At 56.0% G+C, this 19505-nt stretch overlaps 1 protein-coding gene across 2 annotated transcripts in view; it reads left to right on the top strand.

The window, feature by feature from the left end:
• Positions 1 to 18792, top strand: part of NTRK1 (neurotrophic receptor tyrosine kinase 1) — a 41166-nt gene extending 22374 nt beyond the window's left edge. Inside the window, exons 7-17 of one of the 2 annotated variants that reach the window (XM_075907124.1) lie at positions 27 to 153; positions 367 to 696; positions 2047 to 2064; positions 2711 to 2769; positions 3678 to 3780; positions 6622 to 6768; positions 7509 to 7639; positions 8278 to 8450; positions 10426 to 10666; positions 14535 to 14693; positions 16095 to 18792. In XM_075907124.1, coding sequence (XP_075763239.1) covers positions 27 to 153; positions 367 to 696; positions 2047 to 2064; positions 2711 to 2769; positions 3678 to 3780; positions 6622 to 6768; positions 7509 to 7639; positions 8278 to 8450; positions 10426 to 10666; positions 14535 to 14693; positions 16095 to 16280 — 1674 coding nt within the window. In that variant the 3' untranslated portion in view covers positions 16281 to 18792. The remainder of the gene's footprint in view (positions 1 to 26; positions 154 to 366; positions 697 to 2046; positions 2065 to 2710; positions 2770 to 3677; positions 3781 to 6621; positions 6769 to 7508; positions 7640 to 8277; positions 8451 to 10425; positions 10667 to 14534; positions 14694 to 16094) is intronic. The other variant, XM_075907125.1, reaches the window with a different exon arrangement.
• Positions 18793 to 19505: the final 713 nt, after the last annotated feature.

Genomic DNA, 19505 nt, shown 5'->3' on the forward strand with positions numbered 1-19505 from the left:
GCAGGCTGCACTTTCTGTCCCTGCAGACATCAGACTCAGAAATCACCCTGCAGATCTTCAACGTCTCCTCCAGCTTTAACCGAAAAGACATCACCTGCCGGGCTGAGAACGAGGCGGGCCCCAGTGAGGAAGCCGTGCAGCTGAATGTCACATGTAAGTGGCATGCAGGGCAGCTGGAAGCAGGGTGTATGACAATGAGAATGGCCTAGTGGCTAGAGGGACTACGTGCAAGTCTGCCCTCTGCCACAGATTTCTTGAGTTTCCTTGGGCAAGTCACTTCACTGCAGCCCATGGAGATGTACCTGAACTAGTTTGGATCTAGCTAGCTGGCCCAGCCTGAGCGCCCACTCGCCTTCTCTCCCGCAGTCCCGGCCGTGATCGTGCACCTGCAGGAAGCGATCCCGCAGCACTACTGGTGCATCCCCTTCTCGGTGGATGGCAACCCTCCTCCGGCCCTGCGCTGGCTCTTCAACGGCTCTGCCCTGGTGGAGGGGCCCTACATCCACACCAAGATCGTGGAGTACGAGCACAACTCCACCGTGGCGCACGGCTGCCTGCAGCTGAACCGGCCCACCCATGTCAACAACGGGAACTACACGCTGCTGGCCCGCAACCCGCTGGGGAACGACACCCGCACCGTCCTGGGGCGCTTCATGGACAACCCCTTCAGCTTCAACCCCGAGGAGCCCATCGTGGGTAGGGATCCCCTTCCCCCACCGCGGGGCTGAACTCCCCTCCCCGCTGAGCCTTTCATGCCACCTAGGGCGAGTACTAAGGTGGGGGAGGAATTGCTTAGAGCAGGGGTGGCCAACCCATTAAAGAAAGAGAGCCAAAACAGCAGCAGAAAAAATGTGAAGAGCTGCACCAGAATTGCTGAGGAAAAAAAAAAAAAAGAATGCTGCCCCTTTAAAAAAAAAAAAAGAATGTTGCCCCTTTAAAAAAAAAAAAAGAATGTTGCCCCTTTAAAAAAAAAAAAAAAAAAGAATGTTGCCCCTTTAAAAAAAAAAAAAAAAAAGAATGTTGCCCCTTTAAAAGCCACAGGTTGGGCTTTTTGGCCACATCAGGTTCTCACCATCTTGCCAATGCTATTTTGCTGTTCTGGATGGCTCCCCTGCACCCGGTGTTCACAGGGAGTCGGGGGCCGTTTGTAGGGGTGCATAAGGCAGCTTTGCCTTCCACAGGGGAGGCTTCGCAAGCTGTACTTTCGGGGTGAAGAACTGCACCCGGCTCACGAGCTGCAGGTTGGCCACCCCTGGCTTAGAGGAGGGAGTAGCTAGGAGGAACAGATTCCTGGCTTTGCCACTGCCCTACCGTGTCATCTCAGGCAAGGCCTGAAGTCACTCCGTGCCTCAGTTTCCCCTCCCACCCGTTTTGGATTGAGTCTATACCATGCCCCATGTGAGGGGGCCCTCACCTCCTCTAGGGGGTGCTCTAGCAATACAGCTAATAATACTCCTCATTACAGGCTTGCTTCCCCTCTCCCTACGGGGCCATGAAAGATCTTGAAGGTTATTAGTGGAGGTGGGTTGAGGGACCGAAGCTTGTAGGGGTTAGACCTGGCCCGTGCCTGGAGCAGCCTCTTGCACCAGTGCCAGACGGGTGTGAAAAGCCATTGCACGGCTGGCACCCATTGCACACCGAGTCTGCGAGGGGCAGGGCAGCTGTGGGAGTTGGGGCGCTGTGTCCGCCTCCCTCTCCCTGCTCCGCTTCAGAGCGGGGGCAGGTGGGTGATTCAGCAGGGGTCCAGGTGTCTGAGTTCCCTCCTGCTCACCCCAGTTTCACACCAGAGTCACTCCCTTGAGGTTCACTCCGGATTTGCGCCGGAAGGAAATTCAGGCCCTGGGCTGGGGTTCTGCAAAAAGTCAGCTGAGACTGGCCCGATCCGGTTCCGCCTCCCCCCCCCCCCATGCATGGATGCAAAGCTGGGGTACTGTGATCCGGATTGGATTCTGGCTGGGGGGCACCAGGGCAGGGATCCAGGGAGCCGGTGCTGATGCCGTTCAGCAAGTAACAATGCTTTTCCTCCCCGTTTCCTTGCTGCCGCAGTGTCCCTGCCACCGGTGGGTGAGTATTTCCCAGGTCACAGCTGCTCCTCTGTCCCCCAGCTTGAATTTTCCAATGCTCCTGAGCGGCTCTGTCCACCCAGCAGGGTTGCATCCCACCTGCCCGCTCCAGATCCTTCCCACTTACCAAGCCCTCCTTCAGGAGAAGCCGGAGGGTCTGCGGTGCAGGAGGCTGAGTTATTGCAACTAGGGCTGCTGCTTGTCACTTGCCTTCCACTCAGGGTGGGGGGGGGGGCTGCCAGTGAAACTGACCGAGGTTTAGGGCAGTCCCATGGGATCTCCCCAGGAGCGTCTGGGAGGTTCTGCAGCAGGCAGGTGTGCTGAGGGATGTGTGGCTAGAACCTTTCAGCCACTAGCAGTGGTTCAAGAGGAAGCCGGAATCTTACACCGCATCCTCCAGTGTTGCACAGAGGAGAGGAGGAGTCTTTGGGGTGTTCGGGGGGCCCATACACCCTATCCCTGCCCCCAAAGTGGTGCTTGATATCTGAACCCCAGATTTTGCAGCTAGCCCCGTTCCAAACCCCAGACTCCTCTTGGATCCAGCCCCCCCCCCGTCCCCAAATAAAACCCCAGCCCTGAATTCTGCGTGGGTCTGGCTGAAATTCTCCAGGCTGATATAACACTGCTGCCTTTCTCCCCTGCTGCAGGCAAGGGGAACAGCACGCTCGATGGGCCGGTGGAAACGTCAGAGGAGCACACATTTGGGGTGAGCCTCGGGAAGGCAGATTTTTTTGGGGGGAGGGACAGAGGGCCCCCAGAATATGCCTGCCTTTCTCTGCTGCTGCGTGAAGACTGGGCACACAGAACCTTAGGGTCTGTTCCGCCTTTCTGGAAGGAGCTCACTGCACTTGGAAAACATGAACCAAGTAAATCCACCCCCCCTCCCGCGATGCAAGTCGGTATTGTCACCCCCACGTCATAGGTGGGGAAACTGAGGCACAGGGCACCAAAGTAACTCACCCAAGTGCACCCAGCAGGGTGGAGGCAGAGCTGAGGATCTTGACTCCCAGCCCTCTCCTTTTGCCTCTAGATCCCTCTCTCCCTGCCCTTCCCAGAGCTAGGAACAGAACCCAGGCATCCGGCGGCTGGGACCTGCACTGTGATCCCTAGACAATATTGATTCCCCTGTCGTGCCATGTTATGGTGTCGATAGCCAGGCTGTATTTCCCCCCGCTTAAAAAGGAGGCAGTATTTCTAGTGCTGAGAACAGTGGGGACTGGATGATCTTACGCAAGTCACGTGGTGTCCCCCCCATGCCTCAGTTTCCCCCTCTGAGAAATGGGGATTGTAACACTGTCCTGACGTGCAGGTGGCTTTTGAGGCTTCAAGGGCTCTGGGGGGCCCCAACTGCTGGGGCCTTGGCTCATGCCACATGGCATGTTCTGGGCCCTGCTGGTGCGATGGACCATAATGACTTTGCGGTTGAGAAGAGCCAAGACCAAATCCCCGAGGTGGATGAAGGACCCATCAAGGGCAGAGGGGCCTTTATCTCTGCGATGGGCCAGATCCTGCCTCTCTATCCCAGCCCTCAGGCACTGGGAGTCTGGGTCTGACCCCAAGCCCAGATCCCCCTCCGGCCCCGTGAACCAAGTCGCATTTCCTCCCTCTCTCCAGGTCTCCGTGGCTGTGGCCCTGGCTGTTGTCGCCTGCCTCTTCCTCTCCGTCATGCTGATTGTGCTGAACAAATGCGGGCGGCATTCCAAGTTCGGCATTAACCGTAAGTCTCTGTGTTCCTGAAGCGGCAGGTAAGCCGACACTGAAACCTTCAGCCCTGAAAATACAGGCCTCTGATGCCTGAGCTGAAGAAGTAACTCCACCAGTGGTAGCAGTAGTAGGCTGTTATCCCCGGAGTGTAATTCCTCCCAGGCATGGAGAATGTTGGATTCTCAGACTAAATGACCGTGCCCAGTTGGCATCTTGCTTCAGAGGATGGCCAAAAGTCCCACAATGAACCTGGCCAGCTGTGCAGTGCTCCAAATGTGAGCTTCTGCCCTATAGTCTAGGCCAGTGTTTCCCAATTTTATTTGACCACGGAATCCTTTTCAGTTTAAAAGAATGTCAAGGAACCCCAGAGTTGGTTGACCAAAAAAAAAAAAAAAAAAAAAAAAAAAAGACTCTGTCTCTTTAAGAGGGATCAGGGGAGTTTCACAGAACCCCAGGGTTCCGTGGAGCACCAATTGGGAAACACTGCTACAGGCCAGGGCCATCCTTAGGATGTATGGGGTCCTCGGCAGCACTATTAAAATGGTGCCCCTGTGCCTGATGGCAGCCGGGGGGTAGACGATGATTTTTTAGAGCTGTGATTTTATAATCTTGAGCAACACACGAATGAAATATTTGTAAAGCACATTTTAAACTCAGATGCTGTTGACTCACACAATATATTCAGACGCTTCAGGGGGTAGCTGAGTTAGTCTGTATGGGTATGTCTACACTATGCCTAATTCAAACTAAGACTGCAAATGTAGGCATTCGGAATTGCAAATCAAGCCCGGGATTTAAATATCCCGCGCTTGATTTGCATGTTCCCGGCCGGTAGCCATTTTTGAAACTTACAAGCCCGAACTAACTGCCCGCATCTACATGCGGCAGGGAAACAGGCATTCAAAATAAAGCCTTATTCCGAACTACCTGTTGTTCCTCCTGCAATCCCGGGCTTGATTTGCAATTCCGAATGCCTACCTTTGCAGCCTTAGTTCGAATTAGGCTGCAAGTGTAGACATACCCTCCAGGATAAACTTCAAAAACCAACAGTCTGGTAGCACTTTATAGACTAACAAAACATGTAGATGGGATCACGAGCTTTCGTGGACACAGCCCACTTCTTCAGATGACTGGAGTGTACAATGTCCAGGACCAAAATAAATAGGGGAGAAGGGAGGGGTGGAAGAAGGAAAAAATAGGAGGGAGGGGAACAAAAAGTGGCAGTGGGTAAAAAATATCAAGAGGAAAGTCGAGCTGGAATGTAATAGGAAAAACAAATAGTTTCTAAGTACCTAAATGCTGGATACATTTTTTTTAAAATTAAATTTTTAAATTAATGGAGATTGCCTATCTCCTAGAACTGGAAGGGACCTTGAAAGGTCACTGAGTCCAGTCCCCTGCCTTCTCAGCAGGACCAAGTACCATCCCTGACGAATTTTTGCCCCAATCCCTAAATGGCCTCCGCAAGGATTGAACTCACAACCCTGGATTTAGCAGGCCAATGTTCAAACCATTGAGCCAAGAGGCAGAGAAGAACTGTTAATTAGCAAACAACACATGGTCAGGTAGCACTTAAAGACTGACAAAACATGTAGATGGTCTCATGAGATTCTACAGAGACAAAGAACCATTGTCGCCTTCATTGTTCGGTAGGTTGATAATGACCCAGCCATCCAGTATCTTCATTAGTCCAAGAGTGGGAGAGTGGAACTTGTGAATGAGCTGTAGTTCCAGAACTTCCCTGTGTATTTGGCTTGTGGAATTGGTTTGTAACAAAACAGCTGCTTGAAGATCTGTTAATGAACGCCCAGGGAGATTAAAGTGTTCTCCAACAGGTTTCTGTATGTTCCCTTTACGGATATCTGATTTGTGTCCATTAATTCTCTCCCGTAGGGACTGTCCTGTTCGTCCAATATATATTGCAGTGGGGCATTGCTGGCATTTGATGGCGTAGATTAAATTACTAGTTGTGCAGTATATTCAGAACCTGACAGTACGTTCCTGGGGTTGGCAAACCAAACCCCGGGTGAGATGGCTTTGTTACCATGCGAATGGCAATTTCCCAGGTGCAAGGTTCTGCTGATAGGTCTGTCAGGCGTTGTCCCTTTTCAATTAATAGATCCTCAGGGTGGGGAGGGGGAGCAGAGCCACAGAACGGGGATCGGAAGAGGCGGGAGGGTGGACATTAGGACCCAGCGGTGCCCCAGATTTTCAGGCGCCCTACGCAGCTGCATAGTCTGCATTTGGGCAAGGATAGCTCTGCTCTAGATTTCTTCCTGCAGGCCCCTGATGCAGCTAAGGCCCCACAGCCCAGATTGGATCCCACTTGTCCTCATGTAACTTGGGCCCATTCCTCATCTGGGGTAACCAAGAGTGACCCCAGGAGAATCCCGTCCCCACTAGGTGTTGCAACAGTGCCAACTGTTCTAGCCCGTGGCCAGAACCCCGCTGAGCATCGCCTTCCCAGGGCAGGGATAAATCCCCCGGCAGGGGCTAACAAGGGGTCAGACGCTGCACTGGAGTGACCCTCACTTTGCAGAGGGCTTGGGGACCCTGGAGAGTGGTCGGCTGGGAGGAGTCTCCCCTTCCCCTGTGCTGGAGGCTGCTGGGTCCCTGCAGCTGCAATCCCTGGGCATTGATGGGCACCGGGTTGGAACAAGAATCTTAGCACCCCTGTGCCTTGTGGGCGTGGAGGTGTCAGATCTCCTGGGGAGCAGGAAGCTGGGGACACCCCCTCGGTGATTACTGCAACGCTACCTGCTCTGTGGCCTCCCAGCGGGGCTGGGGGGGTAGATAGACCAGGGGAGGAGGGCTGCTAGAGCCTGACATTTCTCCTCTTCCTGGTCCCATGCAGGGGCGGCCGTGCTGGCTCAGGACGACGACCTGGCCATGTCCCTGCACTTCATGAACCTGGGCAGCAGCCCCCAGTCCTCCGCCGAGAGCAAGCTGGAGGGGCTGAAAACTAACTTCATTGAGAACCCGCAGTACTTCTGTGACACCTGTAAGGGCCGTGGGAGGGCAGGCCCGGGGGTGGGGGTGGGGAGGGGACAGGGTGGGTTTTGGAGGTTTAGGGGGAGTCGAGTGGGCTCGGGGCGTAAGGGGGCAGGCCAGTCCTGGGGTGTTAAGAGGGAGGAGCATGCATCTCAGGGGGAGGGGGAGCAGAGGGGTCCCAGGATGGAGGGGCATGCGTACTTGGGGTGGGTGCAAGCGGGTATAGTGCTGCGGGACTCTGTGGAACTCCCTGCTTCGTGTGCGGGGCCCATTCTAGCAGGGGAAAGGTACACACACACCCAGCGTGGGCTGGGTCCTTGGTGTCTGTGGGGCAGGGTGTTGGGGAAAAGCAAAGGAAGAGGGCGGGGGAATTGTAGGGGTTCAGAGCTGGCCCCTCCCACCTGTGTCCCTGGGCCCCTCCCACCTGCGTCCTTGGGCCCCTCCCACCTGTGTCCCTGGGCCCCTCCCACCTGCGTCCCTGGGTCCCTCCGGGTTTCCTAACCAGACCTCTCACTCCTCTCCCCGGAAGATCCCAGGCCCCAGATCCCTCTGGCTTCTCTCCTCCTCCTCCTGACCTCAGCCCCCCGCTTCCCCCTTCTCCAAATTCAACTCTCGCCCCCCGCTGGCCTGCCCTGCCTCCCTGACCCTCCTTCCCATCACGATCCCCCTCCCGCGAGAGCCAGATGCTCCCCACCCTGCTCCCCACCGGTGACGCTGCCGGGTGCCTTGCTCAGTTCTAGCTCCTTGCAGGTGTCCACCACATTAAGCGCAGAGACATCGTGCTGAAGTGGGAGCTGGGCGAAGGCGCCTTTGGGAAGGTCTTCCTGGCCGAGTGCTACAACCTCATCCCCGAACAGGAGAAGATGCTGGTGGCTGTTAAGGTAACCCGCTGCCCTCCTCTGGGGGGATCCTGGGACCAGCTGTCACCGTGCTGCAAGCTGCAGCCATTCCCAACAGGCAGGGTGGGACTAGAACCCTAACGCATCAAAGCTATGGGTGAATCCCCATTTGCTGCCAGCAGTATAGACCACATGACACACTTTCTCAGGAGTGCTAATTCCATCCAGTAGGGGGCCCCGGTGAGTGTATAGACACACACCAGTGTATTGAATGGCGACCCAATCTAGACTCCTTCAGAGGTCAGATCTAAACTCCTGCCTATGTTTCTAGCTCTGGGTTAGACCCAAATGGGCCCTGGTTTATTCCCAGTTGTGATGGGCACATGGCCCCACATGGATGGTGATCAGCTGTCAGCCCGTTACAGGGATTAAGCTAGAGGCAACGGCTGAAATCAAGGTCCTGTTGTGCCAGGCACCTTTGAGACGCTCGGGGAGAGAAAGTCCCTGCTCCGAAGCATCTGCCATCTGTCTAGGAGGGTGTCACACGTGGGGCCCAGAAAGCTGAAATGACTTATCCGGGCTCCGCCACAGCAGAAGCAGGAAGGCCGGGACCCCAGTCCCTGTGCTTGGCCCGCCCTGCCCTCAGCCTGCCCCCTCTGGGTCCGTCTCCCTCCCTGCAGGCCCTGAAGGAGGCGACGGAGAGCGCCCGGCTGGATTTCCAGCGGGAAGCGGAGCTGCTGACGGTGCTGCAGCACGAGCACATCGTCAAGTTCTACGGGGTGTGCACGGAGGGCGAGCCCCTCGTCATGGTCTTCGAGTACATGAAACACGGCGACCTCAACCGTTTCCTCAGGTGGGCTCCGGGCAGGGGACAGGAGGTGGCACAGGCCACCTGGGGGAAGCCGGCTTCTGCCCCCGTGGGTGGTAGAACAGCCGCCGGAGCTGCTCCCACGTACCCCCATCCCACAGCTCCGAAGAGCCGCTCCCCTCCCCACCCCCTCTGGCCCAGTCTCCGCAGGCAGGCTGCCCCCCAAACGGCCATTGTGCCAGCCTCACCCGCAGCGCACCACATACCCCCTCATGCCTCAACACCAGAGGGGGGCAGAGGAACGAAGGGGCAGTTGCGAGAGGGGGGTTTTCACCCAAGGCTGGGGCGCTCCGGGCTGCGAGGGAGAAGGATCTTGCACCCAGGCTGGGGAGAGCAGTGCGGGGAGAGAGGGGCAGGGCTGGCTGATGGAGACCCAAGAGACATGGCCGCTAGGTTGCCTGGGATACGGATGCGGGGGGTGGGGGATAAATGGAGCCAGAAATGAGCCGGGGGGACTGAAGCTGGGGGTGGCCGTGGACAATGGGGGGGGGAGACGTGATGGGAGGCAGAAGATGGTGGGGTCGGGGGGAGCGGAGGCCGTGGCCAAGGCGCTGGCCACCTCTGCCATGCGCCTGCCTCTTCTGTGCTCCCCTCCTGGACCGGCTCTGCCACGAAGGAGGGTCCTTCCCCCGGCGGGCTGCAGCACAGCAGGGCCCCGGCTCGGGCGCCAGGCCTCATCGGAGGCTGATGTTCGGGGGAGAGGGGCGGTAGCCAGGGGCTGGAAAGGGGGGGGCGGGGCTGAGGGGGCAATCTGGAGACAGCTTGGTGAGAATGGGGGTCCCCGCGGAGAGAAGGGTGAGGCTCACGGCAGCTAAATAAGACCCCGCTGGGGGCCGCACAGGCCAAAGGGGGGGGGAGAACCCGCCATAGGGTGGGGGCGCAAATCCCCCCCTTTAAATAATACGTTGTTACACCCCCACACACCCGCCTCGATCACAACAAGGGCCTGACGTTGTCTCCCTCGCAGCCCGGCTCCCAAACGGGTTCTAGCCATGGGCCCCCCACACCTTGCGGGTTGTGTTTGGCGACCACCAGCCAGGAACCTCAGGGGATTGGGGGGTCAGTCACAGCACCCCTCCCTCCCGGCTCCCCACCTGGCCCATTACTTTGCCCCGTTGCATCGCTCTCTGCTTGGGATGCTCCCTCCCCATGCTCCATTACCGCGGCAGCTCAGACAGCCGGCCCTGCTAATGCGCCCGCCTTGCAATATTGATTAGATTAGCTGTCTGAGAGGCTGCCAGGGAGGGAGATTGGCCATCAGCTGAAATAAGCAGAGACTTTTCGATTGGCCCCCGAGGTATTGCCGCTAGACGGGGGGCTGCCAGCGGCATCGCTTAGCGTCCGCGGGATGAGCTCTGAGACGTGGCTTTGATGATTATTGTTATGGGACTTGGCATTAATGGTTCTGCTTCCCGGGAGCCATGAGGCCCCGGCCCCGGCTTCCTCGCCCAGCGCTGTCAGCAGCACTTGGCATCAAACAAGCCCCCTGAAGTGCAGGCACCTGGCAGGGGGCGGGGAGAGGTCTTCACCTCCATCCGAGGTTCCCACTCATTTTTTTCCTTATCTGTGTGTAGAATAAATTTTCTTCTGTGCACCAAGGCATGGGCAGATGTGCACCACCAGTGGAAACACAGGCGGCCGGCGGTGGGCGCCCTGCTCATCAGCTGGGCGGGATTGCAGTCTCTCCTGGGCGGAAGGAATTCCCCCCAGCTCAGATTGGCAGGACTCTTGGTAGGGCTGGTGCTGGCACCAGCTGTAAGTAGGGAGGATAAGGCAGGTGCTGAAGTGTTAGACCCTGCTGGAGCCTGGGCCCTGGGTAATGGTGTCCCTGTGATTTGGCCGCACCAAGGCCTGCTGGTGCGTCAGGAGTGTCCTAGCGACCTGGAGTTAGACTCTAACGTACCGAGCCAAGAATCGGGTCGGTTCCGGTCTGCGCTCACCACCGCCCGTCTTTGCCCAGGTCGCACGGGCCAGACGCGAAGATCCTGGATAACGGGAACAGCCACACGTTTGGGCAGCTGACCCTGAGCCAGATGCTGCAAATCGCCACGCAGATCGCCTCCGGCATGGTCTACCTGGCCTCGCTGCACTTCGTCCACCGCGACCTGGCCACGCGCAACTGCCTGGTGGGCCACCACCTGGTGGTGAAGATCGGGGACTTCGGCATGTCCCGCGACATCTACAGCACGGATTACTACCGGGTGAGCGCCCGCACGGGGAGGAGGGCAAGGGGCCCGATTCCGCCACCCATGCCTGCCCAGGGCCCGATCCACTGCCTGGGGGTGTCCATCAGGACCTTTCCGGCAGTGCCAGTGGGCCCGGGTGCAGGAAGAGTGGGTGATACTGGTCGGGACCACCACGGAGCTCTCAAAGAACTCAAGATGGAAGGTGTTCTCCTTCCTGGATTAGGGCTGCTTTGGCCCTGAGACTCCAAACTCCTACCCCCCTCGCAGCCTACCGGCACCTCCCCTCCCCCCGCCCCCCGGTGCCTGTCTCTCTTCCAATTAGGCCCCGTTGGGTTTGGGCTGGACTCAGGCCTTAATATTGGGGAGAAAACGCAAGTTGCCTCATAAACCTTTGTCAATATTTGTGTGTCACCCCCCCCCCCCCGACCTGACAGTTAGAGGATAACAGCCAACTACTGCTGCCAGCTAGTGGCGATGAGGACCTGGTACACAGAGGGGCGGGGATGTTTTCCAACTTTTTTTCTCGTGACCCAGTTGAAGAAAATCGTTGCTGCCGTGACTCAGCAGGGTGGGGCTGAGGATGGGAGCTTTGGGCTAAACGAGGGGGGCTCTGGCTTTGGGCGGAGTCAGGGCTGGGGCAGGAGGGGCTTCCCTTGAGCAGCTCCGGGTCAGTGGTGCAGCGGGGGCGCTAAGGCAGCTTCCTGCCTCTCCTGGCACCGCAGACCATGCTGCCCCCAGAAGCAGCCGGTTCCTAGCCAATGGGAGTGCAGAACTAGTGCTCGGGGCAGGGGCACTGAGTGGAGCCCTGTGCACTCCCCTTCCCCCCACCCCTAGGAGCCACTGCTTCTGGGGTGCAGCGCAGTCTGCAGTGCCAGGACAGGCAGGAAGCCAACTGCTCACCTGATCCCCCAGCAGAAAACGAGACGCACCGCCCAAAAGGGGGTTGTGATCCGTTGTTTGAAAACCACTGGTATAGAGGATAACAGTCTACAATTACTACCAGCTAATGAAGTTCAGTGGCTGGGCCATATAAGGAGAATAGCCTACTACTGCTGCCCAGCTCACTCCGGTAGAAATTTATGCTTTGGAAGAACCCTGTTGGGGGTCCCATTGGCAAATGACTTGCCCCCCATTTCCCAGGCACCCCTCTGCCCAGGTCCCCGAGGCTGCATTCAGTGTCCGGGGAGGGCTTTCTCCTCCTTTGCTTCATTAACTAGAGACGACGTTTCCCAGGACTGCCCGGAGTAACCAATGCAATAGAAGAGTGAGGCTTCTCCGGGCAAACGCATCGCAAGCCGCATCCCCAGCTGGCCGGAGGGTTCTGCTGGCTGCAGAGACCCATCCATCTCCATTTCCTCGAAGGCTCTGCTGGGATCGGCTTCTGTGGCAGGCTGGGGGCTCCGAGGGGCCTCTTCCAATTTTCCCTTTTAGCTCCTGCCCCACCTCAGCCCTGATGCATATTTAATGGGGCCTGCAATGGAAAGGGAGCGCAGACCACTTAGCGAGAGGAAAGGCAGCACTGCCAGGAGCCAGAGAGGGGCCCCCATCACGGGCTTCTGTGGAAGGGTTAATAAAAGGGGAGGGGAGAGAGGTGATCCGGGAGGAGCAAGGAGCATCTTTCTGACTCCGTTCTGCTGGTGTAAATCAGGAGTAACTCCAGCAGAGACAGTGGAGTGACTCTGGTGTCAAACTAGTGGGAACAAAGCGGGAAATCCAGCCCCGCCCCTTTCAACTGGCTCCTCTTATTTTCATTCCATCCTGTTCTTTCCTTCTGTGCCTCGCTTTGTCATGCTTCCTGTTCGAGGCCAGCAGGATGAAGTTTAATAAGGACAAATGCAAAGTCCTCCGCGTAGGAAGGAACAGGGAAGGACAGAATGGGAAGTGACTGTCTAGGAAGGAGTCCTGCAGAAAGGGATCTAGGGGTCAGAGTGGACAAGTTAAACATGAGTCAACAGTGTCCTTCAGTTGTTTAGCCCTGCAAGGTATTCAGCTGTTGATATGTAAATACGGCTCATACTAGAATGTAAATCCAGTTCAGTTAGTGCTATAGGCCTGACGGGGAGTACTAGGGTCAATTGTTAGTTACAATGCACAAAATTCCATTCTAATTTGGCTGTTGAGGGGTCACAGGCCATGTTGACCCTAGATATAGGAGTTGTAAAATGTGACCGCCGGTACTTGCAGGAGGGACACTACAAGGCTACATCTACACTGGTGGCTTCTTGCGCAAGAACAGCTGTTCTTGCGCAAAAACTTGCCGGGTGTCTACACTGCATGTGTGGTCTTGTGCAAGTAGATTAACAGTACAGCATCAGAAAACAGGGCTTCTTCCGGAAGAGTTATTCCTCTCCCCATGAGGAATAAGCCCTCTTGTGCAAGAGCGCTTGCACAAGAGGGCAGTGTAGACAGGCAACATGAATTTCTTGCACAAGAAACCCCTATGGCTAAAATGGGCATTAGAGCTTTCTTGCACAAGAGAGCATCCACACTGCCATACATGCTCTTGCACAAAAGCACATCTCTTGTGCAAAAGCACATGCCAGTGTAGACGCGCTCCTGTGGAAGACTTTTTGCGCAAGAACTCTTCTGCAAAACAGTTCTTGCGCAAGAAGCTGCTAGTGGAGACGTGGCCCAGGAGTGTTGCGAGCAAGACACGAGAAGTCATTCGTCTGCTCTCCTCTGTACTGATGAGGCCTGAGTTGGAGTCTTGTGTCCAGGTCTGGGTACCACATTTCAAGAAAGATGTGGAGAAACTGGAGAAGGCCCAGAGAAGAGCAACAAGAATGATGAAAGGTCTAGAAAACGTGAGCTACGAGGGAAGACTGAAAGAACTGGGCTTGTTACGTTTGGAAAAGAGAAGATGGAGAGGGGACATGATAGTGGTTTTCAAGTAGATAAAAGGGTGTTACAAAGAGGAGTGAGAAAAATTAAGGGGGAGGGATAGCTCAGTGGTTTGCACATGGGCCTACTAAACCCAGGGTTGAGAGTTCAATCCTTGTGAAGGCTATTTGGGGCAAAAATTCATCAGGGATGGTACTTGGTCCTGCTGTGAAGGCAGGGGACTGGACCCAATGACCTTTCAAGGTCCCTTCCAGTTCTAGGAGATAGGCAATCTCCATTAATTAAAAAAAATTGTTCTCTTTGGCTCTGAGGACAGGACAAGAAGCAAAGGGCTTAAACTGCAGCCAGGGAGGTTTAGGTTGGACACTTGGAAAAATTTCCTGACTGTCAGGGTAGTTAACACTGGAATAAATTGCCCAGGGAGATTGTAGAATCTCCATTACTGGATAAATTTAAAAACAAAAACTGGTCTAGTAACACTTTATAGACAACAAAACATAGATGGGATCATGAGCTTTCGTGGGCACAGCCCACTTCTTCAGATGACCGGAGTATTGAGTTTAGGATACCACCTATTGTTTTGTTAGTCTATAAAGTGCTACCAGACCAGTTTTTGTTTGTTTTTCCTGTACAGACTATCTTGGCTACCCTCTGAAACTTTTAAGAGCAGGTTAGACAGACATCTGTCAGGGATGATCAGTGCTTGGTCCTGCCGTGAGGGCAGGGGACCGGACTCAATGACCTCTTGAGGTCCCTTCTAATTCTATGATTTCTTCTTTGTTTTTTCTTTTCTTTCTTCTCTTGCTTTCCCTCCTTTTACTCCCTTCCTTCTCATTCTCCTGCTCTTTGTTTCTCCCCGGACTTTTCTTTTGATTTTTAATTTTCTTTCTCTTAAATCTTTTTCTTTCTCCTCTTTGGCTTTTCAAACTCCTTCCTGCTTTCTCTTCTCATTTTTCTCTCTCCCTCTCATTCTTTCTGTGCAATATTCTGGCCCTACCCCATCCCAATGACTAACCCCCCCCTCACCTGGTCTATTGGGCAGGTGGGTGGACGCACCATGCTGCCCATCCGCTGGATGCCACCGGAAAGCATCCTCTACAGGAAGTTCACCGCCGAAAGCGACATCTGGAGCTTTGGGGTGGTTCTCTGGGAGATCTTCACCTACGGGAAGCAGCCCTGGTACCAGCTGTCCAACACAGAGGTGAGGGACGGGGAGCTTGGTGTGTGTGTGTTGCAGCCGCAGGGTTGGGGCTGGGGAGGAGGGTTGGGTCAGGTTCAGACAGAAGGATCTTTGAGCAACTTGTTTTCAGATGGCCAAGCAGGCCACTGGGGGAAAGGAGATCGGCTGAGAAGGAAGGGAGGGTTGGGAGGAGTGGGGGACTCTATGTGGAAGCCTTTAGGACCCTTTGCTCCTGTGATAGTGCAGCCTAGAGGTTACAGTTGGGAGCAGGGAATGGTGTCCGCAGCTCTGAAAGGGAACCAGTGCTCCCTGTAAGCTGAGCATTTAGCTGAGCATTTAGGTGGCCTCCTAGGAGAGATTCCAATGCGGTCCAGCTGATTAGCAGAGCGGCCACAGCCGGCAGCATGTGTTTCTACTGGTGGTGCACATCGGCACATGCCTCGGTGCACAGCACAAAATTTATTCTGCACATGGATGAAAAAATTAGAGGGAGCGTTGGAGGGGAGTCTAGGGCAGAATATGGGTCCGAGCGCCTGAGTCCCATGTACCATCTGGGGGCCTGAGCAAGGAGCTGGGAAGCTGGACTCTAGAGTCCTAGCCCCGCATGTGCTTGGGAGTCTCACCCCTGCGTCTGTCAGGGCCGAGAACTCTCCCCTGGTGGGGATCAGTGAGCCCCTGTTGCAGGACCTTCCCACGACACGGCAGCAACGGGCAAAGCAGCTTCTGCCTCTAGCAGGCTCAGCCAGTCCTGCTCTCCAGGGTGGCAGGACCGGGTGGGGAGGGGCCAGTCTGGCTGTGGGGGGCGATATTTCAGTTCTCCAAAGCGTGAATGATCTGATCCAATTTGCCAGCCGGGGTGAAACCTGATCTGGCCCTAACGAACGCGCGCATGGCCTGAGAGCCTCCTTGCCCGTCTGATGTTCCCCTGCGCAGGGGGGGGGGTCCCCCAGAGCAGATTGATGGCTCCTTTCTGCCGAGCCCAGGAAGATTCTGGAGTGGGGCAGGCCCTGAGGAGCCCAGCAGGCAGGGGGGATATATGGGGTCTGTTGGTTTGTGCTAATGACATCGTTCACACTAGGCTGGCATCTGCTGGCATCAGTCGACAGATTTTCCCCTCCCCCATCAGGACAGAAAAGGGCTGCTTAGCATTGGGCAGGGAGGGGATTTACAGATGGGGAAACTGAGGCACGGAGTGACAAAGGACTCAGCGGCAGAGCGAGGGAAAGGTTCCGGGAGTCCTTACCCCCGTTCCTGGGTGTTACCTCCGTCCCCATCCTGTGCCCCCAGCCGTTCCGCGCAGAGAGGGCACACGGGCTGTGCCCTCCACAAGGGTAGACCTTGCAGGGTTGAAATGCCTGCCCCGGCCCTCCTGCCAGGGGGAGGCAGCCCAAGGCCTCATCTCCTTCCTCCGTGTCTCCGCAGGCCATCGAGTGCATCACGCAGGGCCGGGAGCTGGAGCGGCCCCGGACCTGCCCCTCGGAAGTGTACACCATCATGCAGGGCTGCTGGCAGCGGGAACCCCAGCAGCGGCAGAACATTAAGGAGATTCACAGCCGGCTCCAGGCCCTGGTCAAGACCCCTCCCATCTACCTGGACGTCCTGGGTTAAGGACAGAGATGGGGAAGGAAACCGGCTCTTCCTTCCGGACGACCCCTCCAGAATCCTCCTCCCATCCCCCCACCTGCCCCTCGCCCCGGGATCCCTCTCCCAGCCTGGGAACAGAGGGCTTCCCCATCTCCGGCCTCTGCAGCTCTTTCCTGGGAGCATCACGTCCGGACCAAGTTCTCCAAGACCCCGCGAACTCACACAGAAGTCGCTCCCGCAGCCTCCCTCCAGCTCGGATGGCAGCTCAGCCTCAGCCGCCGGGAGTCTCCTCGCCCGCTGCAGACAGACGGATGGATGCAAAAGGGCCAGACGGAGGACGCCTGCCCTGTGTCTCTTCCTGCAGCAGACCCCGCCCTGGCACTGGAACCCTCTTCCTAGGGTTCCCGGACAGCTCAGTGATGAGTTACCCGCTGGCCGAAGGACCGATGCCAGTGGCGGATATGTCGGGGGGTGGATGCTTCGGGGGCCCAGGCCCCAAGGGCAGTGGGAGGGGGAGGGGCGTGCTGTGGCGTGGTGTTTCATGCTATTTAGAGTTCGACATGCTAGCTCTCTTCTCTAGTGGCTTCTCTGGGGCGGGGCGGGGGGCCACGTCCCAGGGCAGGTGGGTTGTAAGTAACAGGACCTTTGTGGGCCACAGGGCTGGCTGCCAGACCAGCTCTCCGGCCCGGAACAGGTCTGCTCAGGCTGAGGTAACGACACCTTTCTCGGAGCGACGCCCTGCCCTCCTGGGCACTGGTTGCAGCTGCCTGGGATCTAGCCGGCTCCGGGAGGGAGAAGAGCAGCCGTGTGGGCTGGAGCGTGGGCCGGGCACGTTCTTCCTGTCGTGACTTCCCAGCTCTGGTGCCCACACTCCCTAGGGCAGCCTCGACTGAGAAGGCCGCTAGGCCCCGGGTGTGTGTCAGACCCACTGTTGCCCACGGGAGCAGATCCTCCGTGGGTGTAAATCTGCATCGCTCCTGCCGATTTGCACCAACCGAGGGTCTGACCCTGAGACTCTTGAGGTTTTAGCCTTGCTTGGCGGTTGTGGGCCACGAGCCAGGAAGTCCACCTGGGCAGCTGCTAAGGGGAGAGCTGCCTGACTCGGCTGCCCTGGCAGCCCGTCATCCCTCCCGACTCAGCTCTTTGTCCGCCCAGGGCCGCACGGGCCTTGAGACCCAGCTTCTCGCCTTGCCCTTGGCAGGAATCCCGTGCGGAGTTTGTGGGGGACTCCAGTCTCCAGGGTTCTGTGGGGTCGGGTTAAGTTCTCTGCTGGTGGCCGTGGGGGAGCGTGGCAAAGGGGCAGGAAAGGATGGGTCGGTTCTAAGGGCAAGCCCAGGACAAGACCGTGCAGAGGTGGTCGTCTCTCTAAAGACACACCCCAACTCTGCCTCCGGTCAAGGGCTCCAGGCAGCAACTGCTGGGTAGACCCAGACAGAGGCGATCACCATGGTTCCCTGAAATGGTCAGGCCTGCTCCTCCTTCCTCACCCCTGCCGAATCTGGAGTGACACCTCTGAAATTGCTGGGTTTGATTCTCATTTACACGGAGATCCCTTTTGGCTGCTCTGGCAGTGTAACGAGGCATTAACGTTGAGGTAAATTATGATGATCTATTAGTATTGTGATACCACTTAGGCTCCCCAGTCAGGGGTTAGGACCCCGCTGTGCTAGATCTGTGCAGGGAGGTCTTGTCTACACTTGAAAGTTAATTCAGATTAATTCAGGGTGTGAATTTAAAGTGCTGTGGCAATTCCGGGATTGTTCTGGGTGTAGACAAGCTTATCCTAGTTCCACCTGCTTTATGGCCCCTTTCCAGTGTGAAGGGCCTACCCACAGAGTGGCAGCTTAATTAAACTGGTTTAGTTAAGTCGGGCAAACCGCTGTGTGGATGCTTATTCCAGCATGAAGGCAGTTTATTTTGCTTTAGTTTAAACCTGTCCCAAATTAAATTAAAGTGCAATAAACCTAATTTAAACCAAAATGGAGAGGGGGGAAAGAGTGTTGCTTCAGTTTAATTAATTCCATTTAAATTCACACAGTAAAGATTTGTCTTCCTGGGGACACTCAAGAAAGCTAATTCAAATTAACATTTAATATGGATTAGTTAAACCACATTACATTCCTTATTCAGAATAAAAGTTTCACCGTAATTCACAGTTTGACCTTAATTCACTTTGAAAATGAATTCAATTAAACCAAATTAAGGCCACTTTCATTCTGAATGGGTGTGTCCACACAGACTTAATGCAGTTTCACTAATCCACTTTCAATTCACATCTGTAGTCAATCCTGATTTAATTTGTCCTACCCCTCCCAGAGGCAAACTCTTAGGGTTAAATGGGGTGGAACTTTCCCCTGGAACCTGGAATTTATGCTGCTTTGAGAACAGGATCCTACAAAGCTAGAGGCTGCCTTCTTCGTGTTCATCTCTCTGTAGCGCTGTCTCTGCCTGTGGCAGACAAGTGTCTCTCTGAGCCGTAAGTCAACTCTGTGAAGGAAAATAATACGTAATAAAATCTGCTGTCCATTTCACTCAAGCGCTAGGCGATAGATTGGGTGAGAGTTATTGTCTATGTTGTTTCTTTACCGCGGTGGCTAGCCCAGCGCTCGCCTTCCCTGCAAAATGACTCTTTCCTCCTTAACTGGATTAGCTCCCCTTCTGCTCTCTTCTTCACCCAGGGCCACAGCTTCCCAGCAGGGTGATGAGCGAGAGATGAATTCACATGGCACCCTGCCCCCGCCCCCAGAGCAGAGGGTGGGTCATGTTGGGCCACGTTGCCAGACACGATCCGGCCCAGTCTGCTCCGCAGGGACTTCAGGAGAGAGGGGTTTAAGGAGAATTTGGGGACAGAGGAGGAAGGGAAAGGGTTTTATTTAATCTGCCATGGTCAAGATCGTTTGGGGTGGGTAAGATCTGGCCTTCTAATCCAGGCCATGGCCCACCCCACCAGGGCCGTAGGGTGCAGAGCAGTGCCATGCCACTCAAAGCGGCTGGCTGCTCTCTGTACCACCCATGTCTGGGGGGGGAGAGGGGGGAGGAAGGCCAGTGGGAGCCGAGAGACTGGGCTAGGGTGGAGGCAGGGACAGCATGCGGTGCAGAGTCGCATTGAACATCCTTCTGCTTTGAGCGACCTGGGGCTGCAGCAGGCAGGGAGCCTGCCTGAGGGTCCCACTGGACAGCTGGCTGGGAGCTGCCTAGGTAAGCATCTCCCAGCTAGAACCTGCCTCTGGCATCCCACCTGCTCCCTGT

This window comes from Pelodiscus sinensis, chromosome 24, assembly GCF_049634645.1.
Source record: "Pelodiscus sinensis isolate JC-2024 chromosome 24, ASM4963464v1, whole genome shotgun sequence".
Taxonomy (NCBI): Eukaryota; Metazoa; Chordata; order Testudines; family Trionychidae; genus Pelodiscus; species Pelodiscus sinensis.